This window comes from Theobroma cacao, chromosome 4, assembly GCF_053813885.1.
Source record: "Theobroma cacao isolate CCN51 chromosome 4, ASM5381388v1, whole genome shotgun sequence".
Taxonomy (NCBI): domain Eukaryota; kingdom Viridiplantae; phylum Streptophyta; class Magnoliopsida; order Malvales; family Malvaceae; genus Theobroma; species Theobroma cacao.
Genome location: NC_142642.1, coordinates 29348195 through 29365175, shown reverse-complemented (window position 1 = coordinate 29365175; position 16981 = coordinate 29348195). Strand labels below are relative to the sequence as shown.

Genomic DNA, 16981 nt, shown 5'->3' with positions numbered 1-16981 from the left:
GAATACCTTATATTGAGAAACTAACTATAGGCTTGTTACAAGCAAGAAAAACGGAATGAGCTCATGCGCACACAAAATTAGGCCAAACAGTTAGAAACTTCAGATTTCCCCCTCTGCGCACGAGTATACAAGTGGGTTGTACTCAAGTGACTTTTTGTACCTTGACTTTATTTTTTAAAACTTTTTTAGCCTTTGATTAAATCAAAGTCCAACTCTACCATGCTTATTTGATTTTCCTGGTTTTCCTCAACGTTTGTCCTGGTTTTGCTCCAACGTGTATCTGACTTGGTATAAATGCTGACCAGGTTTTTCTCAACTCCCTCAACTCCCTGATCTAGTGCAACGTTCACCTTATTCGGTGCAATGTTCACTTCACTCAATGCCTATAAATACAACCTCACACCCTCACTCACAACACACACCAAAGCTTTTCTTCTTTAAAGCTTTCTCCGCTACTTCCCTCTACCTCTTTTCTTCTCTTAAGCTTCTCTGCTAGGTTTTCTTATTTTTTCTTTCTACTGTTCCTGTCATCCCTTAATAGTTTATGCAAACTATAAGGAAGGGTCTATTGAATCCTAAAAGATAACTGTTACAATCCTTTTGCACCGAGTTTTATACTCCGAAGGGGTGAAAATTATCTTTAAGGACAGCGATACCATGCCTCAAACCAATTACTGCTTTTACTAATTTTATATCCCTTTGTTTCTAATATTTTTTACAGCATTCTTAAGGATAATGGATTCCCACGTTGATAATGCTCCTGCCACTGTTCCTAATGCTGCCTCTGTCCCTATTGCCACCACCAATATCAACGGTTCCCCCATAGCTCTCACTCCGATGACCATTCCTCCTATGCCCTCGGCTTCATATGCCAAACCATTTCCAAATATTTCCAAAATAGAAGTCTTTGATGGCAAAAACTTCAAAAGGTGGCAAGAAAAGATTTTTTCAATCCTTGATGTTCATGGGGTTGCTTTTGCACTAATTGATTCCAAACCAGATGATGTCAAGATGCTAGAACCATGGATGCATGCAAATAAGGTATGTAGGCATACAATCATTAGCACACTTTCTAATGAGTTGTTTGATGTATACAGTCCTTACAAAGAAGCAAAGCAAACATGGGAGTCAATGATAGCCAAATACACTGCTGAAGATGTTGGGAAACAGAAGTTTGTGATTGGTAACTTTTATCGCTGGAAGATGACAGATGACAAGGACATCAAGAGTCAGATCAATGAATACCACAAGCTAGTGGATGATTTGAAGGCTGAAAAAATCAACTTGCAAGAAGAGTTTGTTGCTGGGTTGCTGATTGAGAAGCTACCAGAATCCTGGAATGGATACAAGCAACAACTGAAGCACAAGGAAAAGTAGTTGTCACTTGCAGATTTGATTGTGCACATCATCATTGAAGACACAACTCGTAGGGAGATTAAGGCCTCCAAAGCTAAGGAAATTGCAACTAAAGCCAATCTAGTACAAGGCAGAACCCAGCGCCAATCAAGGTACCCTTACAAACCGGATCATAAACTCAAAGCTCTTCATTTTACCTTCAAAAAGAAAGGTAGTTGTTTTGTTTGTGGAAAGCTAGGGCATCATGCAGCACAATGCAGGAAAAGAGCAAAGGGAAATGACAAATTTGTTAATCCAAGAGTCAACTCGGTCAAAGCAGATGAATTCGATGATATAATTGCTGCGGTCATTTCACAAGCAAATATGGTGGCCAGTGTGAAGGAATGGGTGGTAGATTCAAGTGCTACCAGGCATATTTGTGCAAACAGAAATGCCTTTACCTCCTATACTCTTGTAGGGGAAGGAGAAGAGACAATTTACCTCGGTGATTCTCGAACTGCTCAAGTTCTTGGTAAAGGAAAAGTCATTCTCAAGCTCACATCTAGCAAGACCCTAGCTCTAAATGATATTCTTCATGTTCCCAATATAAAGGCAAACTTGGTATCTGTGGCCTTATTAGGCAAGGTTGGGGTAAAAGTGTCATTCGAATCTGATAAGATCGTGATGACAAAAAATAATGTGTTTGTGGGTAAGGATTATTGCAATCAGGGACTCTTTGTACTTAACATTTCCAATGTTTTGAATAAAAATGGCAATTCTTCTGCTTACATGATTGAATCTGTTGATTTATGGCATGGTAGACTAGGACATGTTAACATTCCTTATATTAAGAAAATGCAATCACTAGGATTAATTTCTAATATTAAAAATGGATGTTTTAATAAATGCGAAATATGTGCTGAAACGAAATCAACTAAGAAAACTTGTATTTCAGTAAATAGGAAATCTGAATTATTAAGTTTAATTCATACAGAATTAGGAAATCTAAAACAAATTGTGACTAGAGGAGGTAAGCAATACTATGTTACATTTATTGACGATTATTCTAGATTTACTAAAGTTTATTTACTTAGGCATAAAGATGAAGCTTTTGATATTTTTATTAAATATAAAGCTGAGGTAGAAAATCAACTAAATAAAAAGATAAAAAGAATTAGATCAGATAGAGGGGGTGAATATATACCGATTAATGATATTTGTGAAAAAGAAGGAATAATTCATGAAATTACTCCTTCATGTTCTCCTGAATCAAATGGTGTTGCTGAAAGGAAAAATAGAATATTAAAAGAAATGATGAACTCTATGTTTGTTAGTTCCAATGCACATGAAAATTTGTGGGGTGAAGCTTTATTATCTGCATGTCATATTCAAAATAGAATACCTTATAAGAAAACTGGTAAGACACCTTATGACTGATGAAAAGGTTATTCTCCTAAGTTAAAATATTTAAAAGTATGGGGGTGTCTAGCTAAAGTAATGCTTCTTGAATTTAAGAAGAGAAAAATTGGTTCTAAGACATCTGATTGCATGTTTATTGATTATGCTGAACATAATGCTGCATATAGGTTTCTTGTATTAAAAAGTGATGTTCTTGATTGTAATACAATTGTTGAAACAAAGAATGCCGAATTTTTTGAACATATTTTTCCATTAAAAATTGAAACAATTTCTCATGCACCCTTTAGTAAAAATGATTTTGAAATACAAAATGATGATTTGAGAAAGAGTAAAAGACCAAGGAAGAAAATTTCTTTTGGTAATGATTTTTATACTTATTTTGTAGATAATGATCCTTTGACTTATGTTGATGCAATTTCTTCTAAAGAAAGTTTATTTTGGAAAGAAGCCATATAAAATGAGATTGATTCGATTTTACAAAATCAAACTTGAGAATTAGTTGATTTACCACCTAGAGCCAAACCAATTGGTTGCAAATGGATTTTTAAAAGGAAATTTAATCCTGATGGTTCTATTGATAAATATAAAGCTAGATTAGTTGCAAAGGGTTTTACTCAAAAACCAAATATTGACTATTTTGATACTTTTGCTCCAGTAACAAGAATTGTATCAATTCGTATTTTATTTGCCTTAGCTTCAATTTCCAAACTTGTTGTTCATCAAATGGATGTAAAAATTGCTTTTTTAAATGGTGATTTAGAAGAAGAAATTTATATGGCACAACCCGAGGGATGTATTGTTCCTAGTCAAGAAAACAAAGTTTGTAAATTGATTAAATCATTATATGGTTTGAAACAAGCACCCAAACAATGGCATGAGAAATTTGATCAAGTTCTTGTTAGTAATGAATTTTCTACTGTTGGAATTGATAAATATGTGTACACAAAAACTGTTGATAGTGGATGTGTGATTATTAGTTTATATGTTGATGATATGCTTATTTCTGGTACATGTATTGATGTGGTCAATAAAATAAAATGCTTTTTAGCTTTTAAATTTGACATGAAAGATCTGGGAGAAGTCAAAGTTATTTTGGGTATTAAAATCATAAGATGTGATAGTGGCTTAATACTAACACAAGAGCATTATGTTGAGAGGCTACTTAAAAGGTTTGGACATTTTGATGTCATACCTGTGAGTACTCCTTATGATAGTAATATCCAATTAAAGAAAAATAGAGATGATAGTGTAGTTCAGTTTAAGTATGCACAGATTATTAGGAGTCTAATGCATTTGATGAATTATACTCCACCAGATATAGCTTATGCTGTATGTAGACTGAGCAGATATACACAAAGTCCTAATAGAGATCATTGGACTACCTTAAGTAAGGTGATGAAATATTTGAAAGGTACTATAAACTATGGTATTTTATGTAATGGATTTCTCGTTGTATTAGAAGGATACAGTTATGCTAACTGGATCTCAGATTCAGATGAGACGAAATCTACGAGTGGTTATGTATTCACCCTTGGTGGCTGTGCTATAACTTGGAAATCAGCCAAACAAACAATAATTGGTAAATCTACAATGGAGTCAGAATTTGTACCTTTAGAGTTGGCTGGTAATGAGGCTGGGTGGTTGAGAAACCTCTTAGCAGATATTCCGTTAGGAATGAAACCAACACCTTATGTGTCCATGCATTGTGATTGCCAAGCGGCAATAACCATTGCAAAGAATAAAACTTTCAATGGTAAAAATAGACACATTCGTTTGAGACATGATGTTGTAAAACAGTTGCTTAGAGATGGAATTATATCCATTAATTATGTGAAGTCAGAGCTGAATTTGGCCAATCCTCTAACTAAGCCCCTGGGAAGAAAATTAATTAATGCTACATCGAGGGGAATGAGACTTAAACCAAATGAGAAAATCAACAAATAGTAGTAACCCAACCTATATGATTGGAAATCCCATGAATTAGGTTCATATGGGTAATAACAAGTTATTTGTTGATAAATTAATGCACTATTGAAATTATTGTCCCTCCTATGGTGTGTAAGTAGTGCAAAATTGCAATGTAAGAGAGGTTGAGTTAAACTCTTAATGCATTCCATATTCCTTATGGGTAGTGTATTATACTGCAGTATACACTTGATGGAATTAACCTATATAAGTGTGGAGTGGGGCCACTCCTATGAGAACTATGGCAAATTCTCTAGAGCACTTATGAATAACCAGCCACGCGCACGACCTATTCGCTCAAAATCGCGTTGAACAGCAGAAATTGTAGGGGTGTAATGTGATTGATAAAAACTATATTTCACATAAAGAATTTTGGTTCATATAAGTTACAAACTTCATCAAAATTCTGTGATTTATATTTAATTCATGGGGTGGTTCATAGCTTAAAAAGCACCAGTCACGATGCATTACACTCAAATGAAATTTGATCCAGCAAAACTTCGTATAAAACCTTATGAAATATGTGGGGGATTATTGGAAAATAATGTATTTCATAAGGTTCAAACATCCTACATTGCCAAAATACATAAAAGGTGAATGCCTTATATTGAGAAACCAACTATGGGCTTGTTGCAAGCAAGGAAAATGGAGTGGGCTCGCACGCATACAAAATTGGGCCAAACAGTTAGAAACTTCAGATTTCCCCCCTGCGCGCGAGTATACATGTGGGCTGTGCCCAAGTGACTTTTTGTAATCAAAGTCCAACTCTACCATGCTTATCTGATTCTCTTGGTTTTCCTCAACGTTTATCCTGGTTTTACTCTAACATGTATCTGACTTGGTATAAATGCTGACCAGGTTTTCCTGAACTCCCTCAACTCCTTGATCTAGTGCAACGTTCACCTTATTTGGTGCAACGTTCACTTCACTCAATGCCTATAAATACAGCCTCACACTCTCACTCACAACACACACCAAAGCTTTTCTTCTCTAAAGCTTCCTCCGCTACTTCCCTTTACCTCTTTTCTTCTCTTAAGCTTATTTGCTGTGTTTTCTTATTTTTTCTTTCTGCTGTTCCTGTCATCCCTTAATAGTTTGTGCAAACTATAAGAAAGGGTCTGTTGAATCCTGGAGGATAACCGCTACAGTCTTTTTGCACCGAGTTTTACACTCCGAAGGGATGAAAATTATCCTTAAGGATAGTGATACCACGCCTCAGACCAATTACTGCTTTTACTAGTTTTATATATCTTTGTTTCTAATATTTTTTACAACAAGTTTTACTCAATTTTTGCTTTTAGAAATATGTATATGATATAATATATGTGTAAATATTTATTATAATTTAAGAAGTTTATTTAACTCAAACAATTTAATATGTTAAGTAAAAAAAACTATAATCTGATTTTAATTTTTAAATTTAATTATGTATATATAAATTTAGATATAAATTGATTAGAATTTAAAGAGTTGTTAACTTATAAATAGATTGTTCACTTTACTTCTTACTTTTTCGAAATTTTTTTTTATAATTGCTGTTTCAAACTATAAACATCTTTATTTTGCTGCAATCTAATATATTTATGCATTCTTGCCTATGCACTCTTGCCCTTGCTGATCTCTTACTCATTTGCGCATTATGATAAAGCTATAATAACACAGCTACCATAAATATAAGAATAAAAAATTGAGCCAAGAAAGCACTTGATTTAATTATGGTAATGACAGTTCAAAAAGAGGCAGTGATGCTTATGAATTATGATCACTAACGTATAGAAATCAGTATACTTTACGTTTAACCATGGTAAGAAAAACGCAAGTCATATTACTATATATCTTTTGCTGCTTTTTCAATGGAAGCTATGATTGGTAAAGACAAAAAGTGTACGTTTCTCAACACATGGATGTAAACCATTGGTCTAAGCACCAATCATGTGTCTGAAGTCTTATCTAAAAGATAAGGGAGGATTGGACAAGATGATCATGATTCATGGCCTTGGCAATGGAGGTGTTATCTGGGGAAGGTAAGGGACCATGTCTAATTTGTATATGTTTTTTTATTAAATTATACTAGGAGTGTCAAATTTGGGTGACTGTTGTAGCAAACATGCTCTTTGATTGGGCAAGAGTCCCTCCCGGATGGCCACCACAGGCTGCAGTCAATCATTACCGGCTCGGTTCAACTTTTCCCCGGTTAAAGCTTTTGATTTGCGTGGGTCAAAAACGAGGCAACAGCAAAACCAAAGTTTTCGTTTGCCCAATTAGTCGGTGCATGCCTAAGCCAACCCCTCTGGGCTGGTATCTTACGATTGCAAGCCCATAATGGCTAGTTAAGGATTGACTTTGGTAATCAAGGGATTGGACTCGTTCAACCCACACGGTTGGGGTTTTAGACTCAGCTAGGTCTACCATCTAGAAGCTGAAAATGAAAGACTGGTAGAGCTCTATTTTCCCTCCATGGGCCTTTGGTCATCAAAGTTGATGTCAAGCACAAATTGTAGATGTTCTCTTCTCTTCTTCTGATTCCTCCCCAACCTAAAACCCTGCAACGCTCTCTCTCTCTCGGTCTCTCTGGGCTCCAGCTGTAGCTTTAGCTCTCCTCGACCGCAGGCGTCTCCACGCTCCGTAAGCTTTCTCATCCATTCGACATAAGAAAATTAGTCTTAGTAATTTGTTTTCTATATTCTTCTTTATAAATGAACAATTTCATAAACTTGTTAGTGTAAATTGGAAAACCCTTTATTAGATTGGATCTGATGGCAGCTTCTGCCTGACCAATTACTGAAAGAAATTATATTTTTAACCAATATTAAGGGAAGAAGTTTCAAATTTTAATACCTATATATGCACTCTCTTTTAAACCTTGTTTATGTTATCACAGCATCTAGAAAATAAAAAAAAAATGATAAAGAGGCGATTCTATGAGTTTGAACATGGGGATAAAGATATAAAATTTGACCTAATAGCATATATGTTTCATAACAGAGATATAAAATTTGAACATTAAACTTACAGGGAGTCCATCCTCTGCATCTGTGGAGGTGAGGAGATTACTATTATCCATGTCCCAAAACTTTATTTGGCTTTTTTCTCTTGCAGCCAAAATTGATTTTGTGCTGTTGATTTCTTTCTAAACCTCTTTACTGCTAATTCAATTCTATTCCACTCAAACAGAAAAGATTCTCCATTTTTACTTGCTCCACAAGAGAATAATCTGAAACAAAAATTAAAAAAAAGTTCAAAATTACAAGGAACTGAATAATATGTGAAATTGGACAATAAAGGGTTAATTAAAGGTGTTATGAGCAAACAATTTTTTGAAGAATGAACGCAACTCCAAGTTTTTAACAGGAAGTTACTAAAAGTCTTGTCTTAAAATTCATGATCACACCTACTTCCATCAGCACTGTAAAGCATTGTAGTGCACCAGTTTGCTGCACTAGCAGCCAACTCATGATCATCATTCACCAGTCCTTTCCCCATTGGTGTTAGCAAAAAGGGTATTCCCGTCCTTTCCACCAACTTCCTCATTTCTCCCTCAGCTCTCCCATAAGTTGCTCCTTTCCCAAACACAATCAACGGCCTTTCCGCTTTCCTTAACAAACTAACCGCCTTTTCGATCTCCGAACTTTCCGGAACTATTGTTTCCTCAAAAGTTCTTCCTTTCTCAACTTCAGCCAGCAAGTTTTCAGCTTCGGATTTAGTTATCGTTTGATGTAAAACATCGGTTGGTAAATCCAAATAACACCCATCGGGTGGACTCGAAACCTCATGATCAAAAACTCTAGCAACACAATTGAAAATTTTCTTAATATCTTTAGCTTTAATTGAGAATTTCGAAAAAGGTTTCACAACTTCGATTTAATCAAACTCTTGAAAATTTTCATTGTCAAAATCTCTTTGATCGGAGGAGCTCGAGATCATGACCATGGGCCAGGTGTTGATCTTGGCATTGGATAGACCAACGAGCCCATGGACACATCCTGGCCTAGAAACAATTAAGAGAAGGCTCAAACGACCGGTGAGGTAGTCATAAGCAAAAGTGGCATAGCCGATGGATTATTCGTTGTGGAAAGTGATGAAACAAATACCCATTTGGATAGCACGGTTGGCAAGGGAGGTTACGGGGATGCCCATGACGCCGAACATGTGGGCAACGTCGAAACGGGCAAACGATTGGTTGCTAAAACATTGTCGTCCAGTGAGTTTGCCATTTCTTTAGTGAAGTTTAGGTTAGTGAAAATCGTTGTTGTGCCTACAACTTCATGTGTTGAGTGTAACTTATATATGTTCTGAGTGTTAAAATCGTTGTTGTATAAATATTCATGCAAATATCTTTTACCATTCGACGAGTTTAAATAAGTTATACATGACAAGTTTGATTTTAACTCTTAAATTTGATTATACATAATTAAATTTAGATATAAATTGAATTAGATTAAAATTAAAATCTAAAATATTTTGTTAACGAAATTTATATTCTCATAATAACAGGTACATAGAGTCTTAATAGATCACATGATCTAGGGCTCCTCCGATCAAAAGGATTCTGACCGTGGAGATTTTCAAGAGCTTAATCAGATCTAAGCCGTGAAACTTTTTTCGAAATTGTCAATTAAAGCTAAAGATATTAAGGAAATTTTCAATTGTGTTGCTAGGGTTTTGGATCATGCGGTTTCGGGTCGACCCGATTGGTGTTATTTGGATTTACCAACCGATGGTTTACATCAAATGATAACTGAATCCAAAGTTGAAAACTTGTTGGCTGTAGCTCAGAAAGGAAGAATTTTTTAAGAAATAATAGCCAAGATGAGCATGATCGATGGCCATGGAAATGAAAAAGTTATTTGGGGAGGTAAGTTACCATTACACTTAACAATTTTAGATATAATTGTTAGGATGAGCCCTGCAGCCAATTGGGATTGGTTAAGGTTTGATTTCAATCATGCAACAACATCATTCATGTTAAATGATTAAAGGTTTTCTTTCATTAATAAGACATCAATTATAACAAGTTATAAGTCTAATTGTATGAAGTCCATGAGATTAATATGCCTTGTAAGGGAACTGTAATGGGTTGCAGTTATGAGATCCTTATGCATCAAAGCGTAATCTCAAAATGTTCCTAGTCAATGTATCATTGAGACTGGACATCAATGATACTTAGAGAGTGGTACATTCTATGTTCCTTACTTGAAAAGTAAGCAACCGATCTCATAGATTAAAGTATAGAGATACTTGAAACTAGAATGTAAGTGCTTGCATAGGAGAGTAAGTTCACTGAACATGACCCGCCATGAGAAGTGCATTTGGTATTTCACTCAAGTGTCTATGTAATACTTTTCATGTGTCATTGTATAAATACTCACTAGGCTTGAGACACCGGGGTTGTCTTATGTGTGGAGTGCTATGCTTTGATTTCATCCCTACGGGTGCCTAACCAAGGATGCCAAAACAGGATGCTTTTGGGTATAACATGAAGCATGTGAAGGCAAATAAGTGGTCAAGATAGGAATCATTACCCCAAGTGATGCAAGGGACATATCCTAGCTTTTTGTGGTTGATATTAGCTTATTGAAGTCTTTGGCCAAGGTGAATTGAAGATTATGAAAGGAGTTTCATAAGTCTTTATAAAGTTGATGATCAAACTTTAAGAATGAATATGGAGATCAATAAGAGTAGACACTACACCATGCTCTTATCATCTCCGAGAAATATGATGAGGAAATGAATTACACTAAAAAGTTAAGTCAAACCATCTTGACTCTTCTAACATTTGGGTGGCCATGATGGATTGCTAGATCCAATCTTGGTCTATGAACTCTAGGTAGTTAACTTGATTAATGATAAATTTAAAGTAGTTTAAATTTATCTAATTCTAAGTTTAGCTTAAGAATTATATGTTGAGTTCATTGCCAATATGTTAGAAGCCTAATAGGTCACACACTTAAAATGAATGTTGAAAATAAAATGGGAGAGGTGATTAAGTTGGACTTAATCAAATTAGAAGTTATGAGCTTCTCAAGCACTTGATTAAAATTGTTTAATTAAGTTGTGCTTAATTAACTAAATTGTTTAGTTGAATCATTGGGCCTAATTAATTAAATTGTTTAATTAAGTCATTGAGCCTAATTAATTAAATTAAACAATTAAGTTATTGGGCCTAATTGATTGAATTTGTTTAATTAAGTCATTAGGCCTAGTTGATTAAAATTGTTTAATTAAATTGTTGGGTTTAATTAATTAAAATTTTTAATTAAGTTATTGAGCTTAATTGATTAAATTAAACAATTAAGTTAATTGGGCTTCTTAAGGACTTAATTAAATTATTTAATCAAATTATTGGATTAATTGGTAATTACAAAAATAGTTTTGTAATTAGGGTTTAAAATTAATCAAAGGTATAAATACCTTGCTATAGCCTCCGAACAAGAGAGTGGAAAACGGATGAAAAAAAAAAGAGTGGATGGCACATTAGAAATTCTTTTGTCTTGCCATTCATTGTATGAAAAAAAATAGTTTTTCATTCACTTCATTTTTGTGTGTTCATCCCCACAATTTTGTGTGGATTATGAGTTTATGAAACTCATCTTTGCTAGCACATTGTCAAGGCTTAGCACTTTCAATCCTTACAGAAGGATTTTCTCATTCATTGGTGTGGATCACCATTAAAGGCTGCACAAGTATTCCTTGGACAGCTTTGGTTTACAACAACCAGGTTGAGATGGTTGAGCTTTTTGAAGACTAATTTGGTGGTTTAACAAAGGATTCATCAACCTTTGTTATTTAGGTAAAGTGATCTGATCATATACTTTTATTTTTAATTTAATTCTGTACTCAATTTAGCATAAAAGAGATCTTAGGGGGGTGAGGTGTAAATTTAATTTTTTAAAATTTATTTTCGTTGCGTTTTATTTGCATTTGATGCATGATCAGCCCTCACCCAACAGTGGTATCAGAGTCCCTTTCATGCCATTTGAGTGCTTGTTCATATTCAATGGATGCTTGATTAACAAATAATTGTTTTGTATTTTGATTTGGTGCGATTTTGCTAAAATCGATTTTTCAAAAAAAAATCTGCTTTGCCAATTTCATTTAATTCTATCCAGCAACCTTTGTACCCTCCTTTAATCTTATCTTAACTTATTTGAATCATATATAGACTTAACAAATGTGTGTTTTACATTGTGCTAAAGAAGCACAAGAAAAAGGGACACCATATGGCAAGGCAGCAGACACACGGTTTTAGGTGCAGAATTCTGCTTCTATTTGTTCTTAATGTTCAGGAAATAAAATATGTAATTGTTACACATTTATTTCTGGATATGTGGACAGCAAAATCATGAAATGTTCATGATTGAATAGGCTGATTTTAAGCAAAAAATTGGAGCAAAAAGTGAAAGCAGTCCAGCTCACTGTTATGATATGAATTTCAGATTTAATTAACAAAAAAGTCTTGAAAATTAATTCTAAAAAATTCCAGGAAAATTATCTTTATTAAGATGTTCAATAAGGATTATTTTGGAAAATATCATGGTTAAACATGCTGATTTCGAGTAAGAAAATTGGTGCAAATATAAATATGTCCAGCTCATTGTTTTGGCATGAATTTCAGTTTTAATTGACAAGAAACTCTTGAAAATTAATTCTGAAAAATTTCAAAAAAATTATCTTTATTAAAATGTTCAATGAAGATTAGTTCTGGAAATTTTCATGGCCAAACAAGCTGATTTAAGCTATTAATTATTGAAAGTTTGAAAACAGTTCAGAGAATAATTATAGCTTGGAAATCGGTTTTGAATGGCAAGATAATCTTGCAAAAATTAATTCTGAAAATTTCAGAATATTATCCTCATTTGAAAGGTTCAATTAAAGGATAAAATTTTGAATTTGAATTAATTTTTGAGTGGTTGGACACTTAACTAAATTATAGGAATATCCTTTACATGTGAAACGGCACTCATGACAAAAGTTGTGCATGGTGCTGCCACACATGGTTGCTGCACCTCTTATTGCCATGGATGCAACCGCTTTATGGAAAGAGGTTGTTTCCTGGAGAAATTGGACACTCAATGATCAGGAAGGAGTCTTTCCTTAGCTGATCATTGACTCCTAAATGTTAGGGGTACATGCCTAAAATCAAGGAGTTTGAATCCTTGGTGGAATCAATTAATTTTAAATTGATTGATATTAAATCTCCAAAAATATTAAGTCTTCCTCATTTGATGAGGACTCCCTAAATTAAGGGATTATGATTTAAATTTTTCCACATCTAATTAGATTAGATAATTTCAATTAAAATTGAAAGTCAACTTGAGTTGATGACATCCTAATTTGATTAGGATAGATTTTAATTAAGATAAATTTACTAATAAATTAGGACTTCTAATAATGATTAGAATTCTACAATTAGTGAATGGATAATACAAGATTAAAAGGTGGATAAGGACCTTCCTAAAATATTTAGGATACATGATTTGGATCATGAAACCTTTTAAAATGGTTTATGATAGATACTCAAATTAGGAAGTTTCCTAAATTGGTTTAGGTTTCTAATTAAAGAAATTTAATTAGAAAAACTTACATATAGAATTAATTCAAATATGATTTGAGCTAGCTAAAGGCCTTGATATGATCAATTCCTTTACTAAGTAATTTAAAAAAAAAATTACTAAATCTTTTCAAACCTAAGCACCAAATGATTTGAACTATGATCCTCAATTGTTGAGTGACATTTTTCAAATGAAATGCAAGATCATCATCATATTGAGCATGTTTACTTTATATGTTCATAACTATAGTAGAAAAGTCCATAACCATCTTAGTAGAACAGCATGTGATACATTTAATTTTATGCGATATATTAAATGCTATGCATTCTAATCAAATGAGACCTTAATAAAACGAAAAGGATAAAATCCCTTGGTAAATATTGAGTCACATACCACGTATGATTAAGTTGCCTTCCACCATATAGCAAGATAACTTGGCTGCTCTTTTAATTAGAGGCTTGTTGAGCACACTCAAGGCCACACTTTTACACGAGTATGTTTGAGCTATTGGTGGATCTTACTCAACTAGTTTCATAAAATTTGGATGCTTGGAAACTTGATTATTATGGAATCTAGAGGCAAAGGCTAGGCGAAACATATATGATATGTTTAGGCAATGTGTTGTCACCTAGCTGATCTAGGAGTTGTATAGAGATATAATTGGTAAGCTCAGTTACTTACCTAATCTACCTATCATGGTTTGTTGAGCACACTCAAGGTCATGACTATGTGGATGGGATCCTAGCCCACTAAGAGAATCCCAGTAGAGATCTCTCGAGGTGATATGGAGGGTTATCATCTTGTAGAAAATAGTGGGAGAACTATTTAAAATTTTAAAACCTTGTTTTAAATAGTTTATGCATGATGTTTACTTATTGCTTTATTTTATCTATTTAGGCATAATTTATATACATGGCTAATAATCTGTTACTGCGGAGCATCTTGGATGCAAATAAACTCATTGGCCCAAACTTCCTCGATTCGTTTCGGAACCTCAAGATCGTCTTAAAACAGGAGAAGAAATCCTATATCCTTGACACTTCTATTCCACCAGTTCCTACTACTGATGCTAATGTTGAGGATAAAGAAGCACATCAACGTCATAAGGATGACGATGATCAGGCAGCATGTGTGATGCTAGCTAGTATGACCCTTGAGCTCCAAAAGCAGGATGAACATATGGATGTCCAATCCATGATTCTTCACCTTAGAGAACTGTTCGATAAGGAAGGGCGCACTGAGAGATATGAGATCTCTAAAGAACTATTCCGATGCAAGATGGCGGAAGGTAGTTCTGTTAAACCCCATGTGCTGAAGATGATTGGACCTATCGAAAGACTTGGACAATTGGGATTAGCAATGGATCATGAGCTAAGTATAAACTTAGTTCTACAATCTCTTCTTGATAGCTTTAGTCAATTCGTGTTGAACTTCCATGTGAATCGATTGGAAGCCACTCTTCCCGAACTTTTGAATATGCTAGACACGGCAAAAAAGTCTATCAGGAAAAATAAGGGATCATTGCTTCTTATTTCTTCTTCCAAGGCTCATACAAAGCAACAGAAGAAAAAAGCCCAAAAAGAGAAGAAGGTAAAATCCCAAAATGAAAAGGCCTTGAAGCCTAAAGGAGGTGTCAAAAAGGACAAAGAGAAAGACATTTGCCACCATTGTGGCAAACTTGGGCATTGGAGGAGGAACTGCAAGGAGTACCTAGTTACTGTGAGCAAGAAAAAGAAGCTTATTGAAGTTTCTGATTCAGGTACCATTTGCTAAATAATTATACTTTATATATTAAAGGTATATGATACCTTAAAGTTGGTTATCATATGTTTGACATATTGCAGGGACCAAAGATAAAGATGAGTAGGATCTTGGCTGAGGAGGTGACCACATGGATGGACTACCTAAAGCATTAGATGCTACATTGGATGGTTACACTCCTATTTATATCGACATGTTGGATAATTTATTTAGATGTTTTTGAAACATTAATTATGTGATTGCCATGCGAATGGCTGGTGAAACATTTGTCTTTAGCATTTGGATGTGGAAGCTTATATGTTTCAAGTTTGAATAATTATTTGGAATAATTATGTCATATTTAATTGTCCTAGCTTCATGTTTATCCTTGCAATGATATTTGATCAATTATGAAATATGTTCAATTGATCAAAAGATTGAATATTGATTCATATAAAATGAAACTTTCTTAAGAGCAAAACATACAGATGAATGTTCAAGAAAGAAAGCAACTTCATATTGCAATATGATTTGGTCCATATCTCTCCAACATAAAAGCCCATTATGATATTCCAAACCAATATGATTACAAGCATACATTGAGATGTATATACATCATGGGATATTCAAAAGAGTTTGAATATTATTCTCATAAAGGATCTTAGATTTAGTGGGAGCCCAATGACAATAAAAAGTTTAAAGGGGCCAAATGGCATAACATAGAGTGACACATGCATATGATGCATACAACATAGTCTAGTTGGAATGGTCCCAAGAAGCAAAAAGGATTATATGTGTATATAAATAAAGTCATATACATCCTATTATAAAGGGCTCAAATAGGAAGATATTTAGATCGCTAGTTCATGAAACTAATAAAGGGTTTTGAACATTGTTTATGTAACAATGGAGCCATAATAGTAAAACCTGGGTCTCATTGGATCTAGATATAGTAATATGACATGATGTGATGTGTGGACATCATGAAGATAGATAAAAGCAATTAACCACATTGAAGGGCACAAGCAAGTCTACATGGAGACACGATTGCTAGATGGATTTGAATCCACATACGATGAGGTAGCAATTGGCTTTGTGCTAGTGGGAGATGTTGGGATGAGCCCTGCAACCAATTGGGATTGGTTAAGGCTTAATTCCAATCATGCAACAACATCATTCATGTTGAATGATTAAAGGTTTTCCTTCATCAATAAGACATCAATTATAACAAGTTATAAGTCTAATTGGATGAAGTCTATGAGATTAATATGCCTTGCGAGGGAACTGTAATGGGTTGCAATTATGAGATCTTTATGCATCAAAGCGTAATCTCAAAATGTTCCTAGTCAATGTATCATTGAGACTGGACATCAATGATACTTAGAGATTGGTATATTCTATGTTCATTACTTGAAAAGTAAGCAACCGATCTCATAGGTTGAAGTATGGAGATACTTGAACTAGAATGTAAGTGCTTGCCTATGAGAGTAAGTTCACTGAACATGACCCACCATGAGAAGTGCATTTGGTATTTCACTCAAGTGTCTATGCAATACTTCTCATGTGTAAGTTGTGTAAATACTCTCTAGACTTGATACACCAGGTTATCTTATGTGTGGAGTGCTATGCTTTGATTTCATCCCTACGGGTGCCTAACCAAGGATGCCAAAACAGGATGCTTTTGGGTATAGCATGAAGCATGTGAAGGCAAATGAGTGGTCAAGATAGGAATCATCACCCCAAGTGATGCAGGGGATATATCCTAACTGTTCTTGGTTGATATTAGCTTATTGAAGTCCTTGGCCAAGGCAAATTGAAGATTATGAAAGGAGTTTCATAAGTCTTTATAAAGCTGATGATCAAACTTTAAGAATAAATATCGAGATCAATAAGAGTAGACATTACACCATGCTCTTATCATCTCCGGAATATATAATGAGGGAATGAATTACACTGAAATGTTGAGTCAA

At 34.3% G+C, this 16981-nt stretch overlaps 2 protein-coding genes across 9 annotated transcripts; both read left to right on the top strand.

Moving 5' to 3' along the window:
• The first annotated feature begins 735 nt into the window (after nucleotides 1-735).
• LOC148763243 (uncharacterized) lies at nucleotides 736-4698 on the top strand. The gene is made up of 3 exons (XM_088805760.1): nucleotides 736-1373; nucleotides 1431-2152; nucleotides 3803-4698. The coding sequence occupies exons 1-3, from the start codon at nucleotides 736-738 to the stop codon at nucleotides 4696-4698; spliced, it is 2256 nt and encodes a 751-aa protein (XP_088661886.1).
• Nucleotides 4699-6812: 2114 nt separating this feature from the next.
• Nucleotides 6813-15384, top strand: LOC148763242 (uncharacterized). Of its 8 annotated transcripts, none has more exons than XM_088805537.1 (5): nucleotides 6813-7344; nucleotides 9378-9574; nucleotides 11394-11509; nucleotides 14169-15030; nucleotides 15116-15384. In XM_088805537.1, the coding sequence occupies exons 4-5, from the start codon at nucleotides 14184-14186 to the stop codon at nucleotides 15136-15138; spliced, it is 870 nt and encodes a 289-aa protein (XP_088661663.1). In that variant the 5' UTR covers nucleotides 6813-7344; nucleotides 9378-9574; nucleotides 11394-11509; nucleotides 14169-14183; the 3' UTR covers nucleotides 15139-15384. The 8 variants fall into 8 exon arrangements, with proteins under 8 accessions (XP_088661663.1, XP_088661661.1, XP_088661662.1 ...); XM_088805535.1 differs by having other exon boundaries at nucleotides 11355-11509; XM_088805536.1 differs by having other exon boundaries at nucleotides 11331-11509.
• Nucleotides 15385-16981: the final 1597 nt, after the last annotated feature.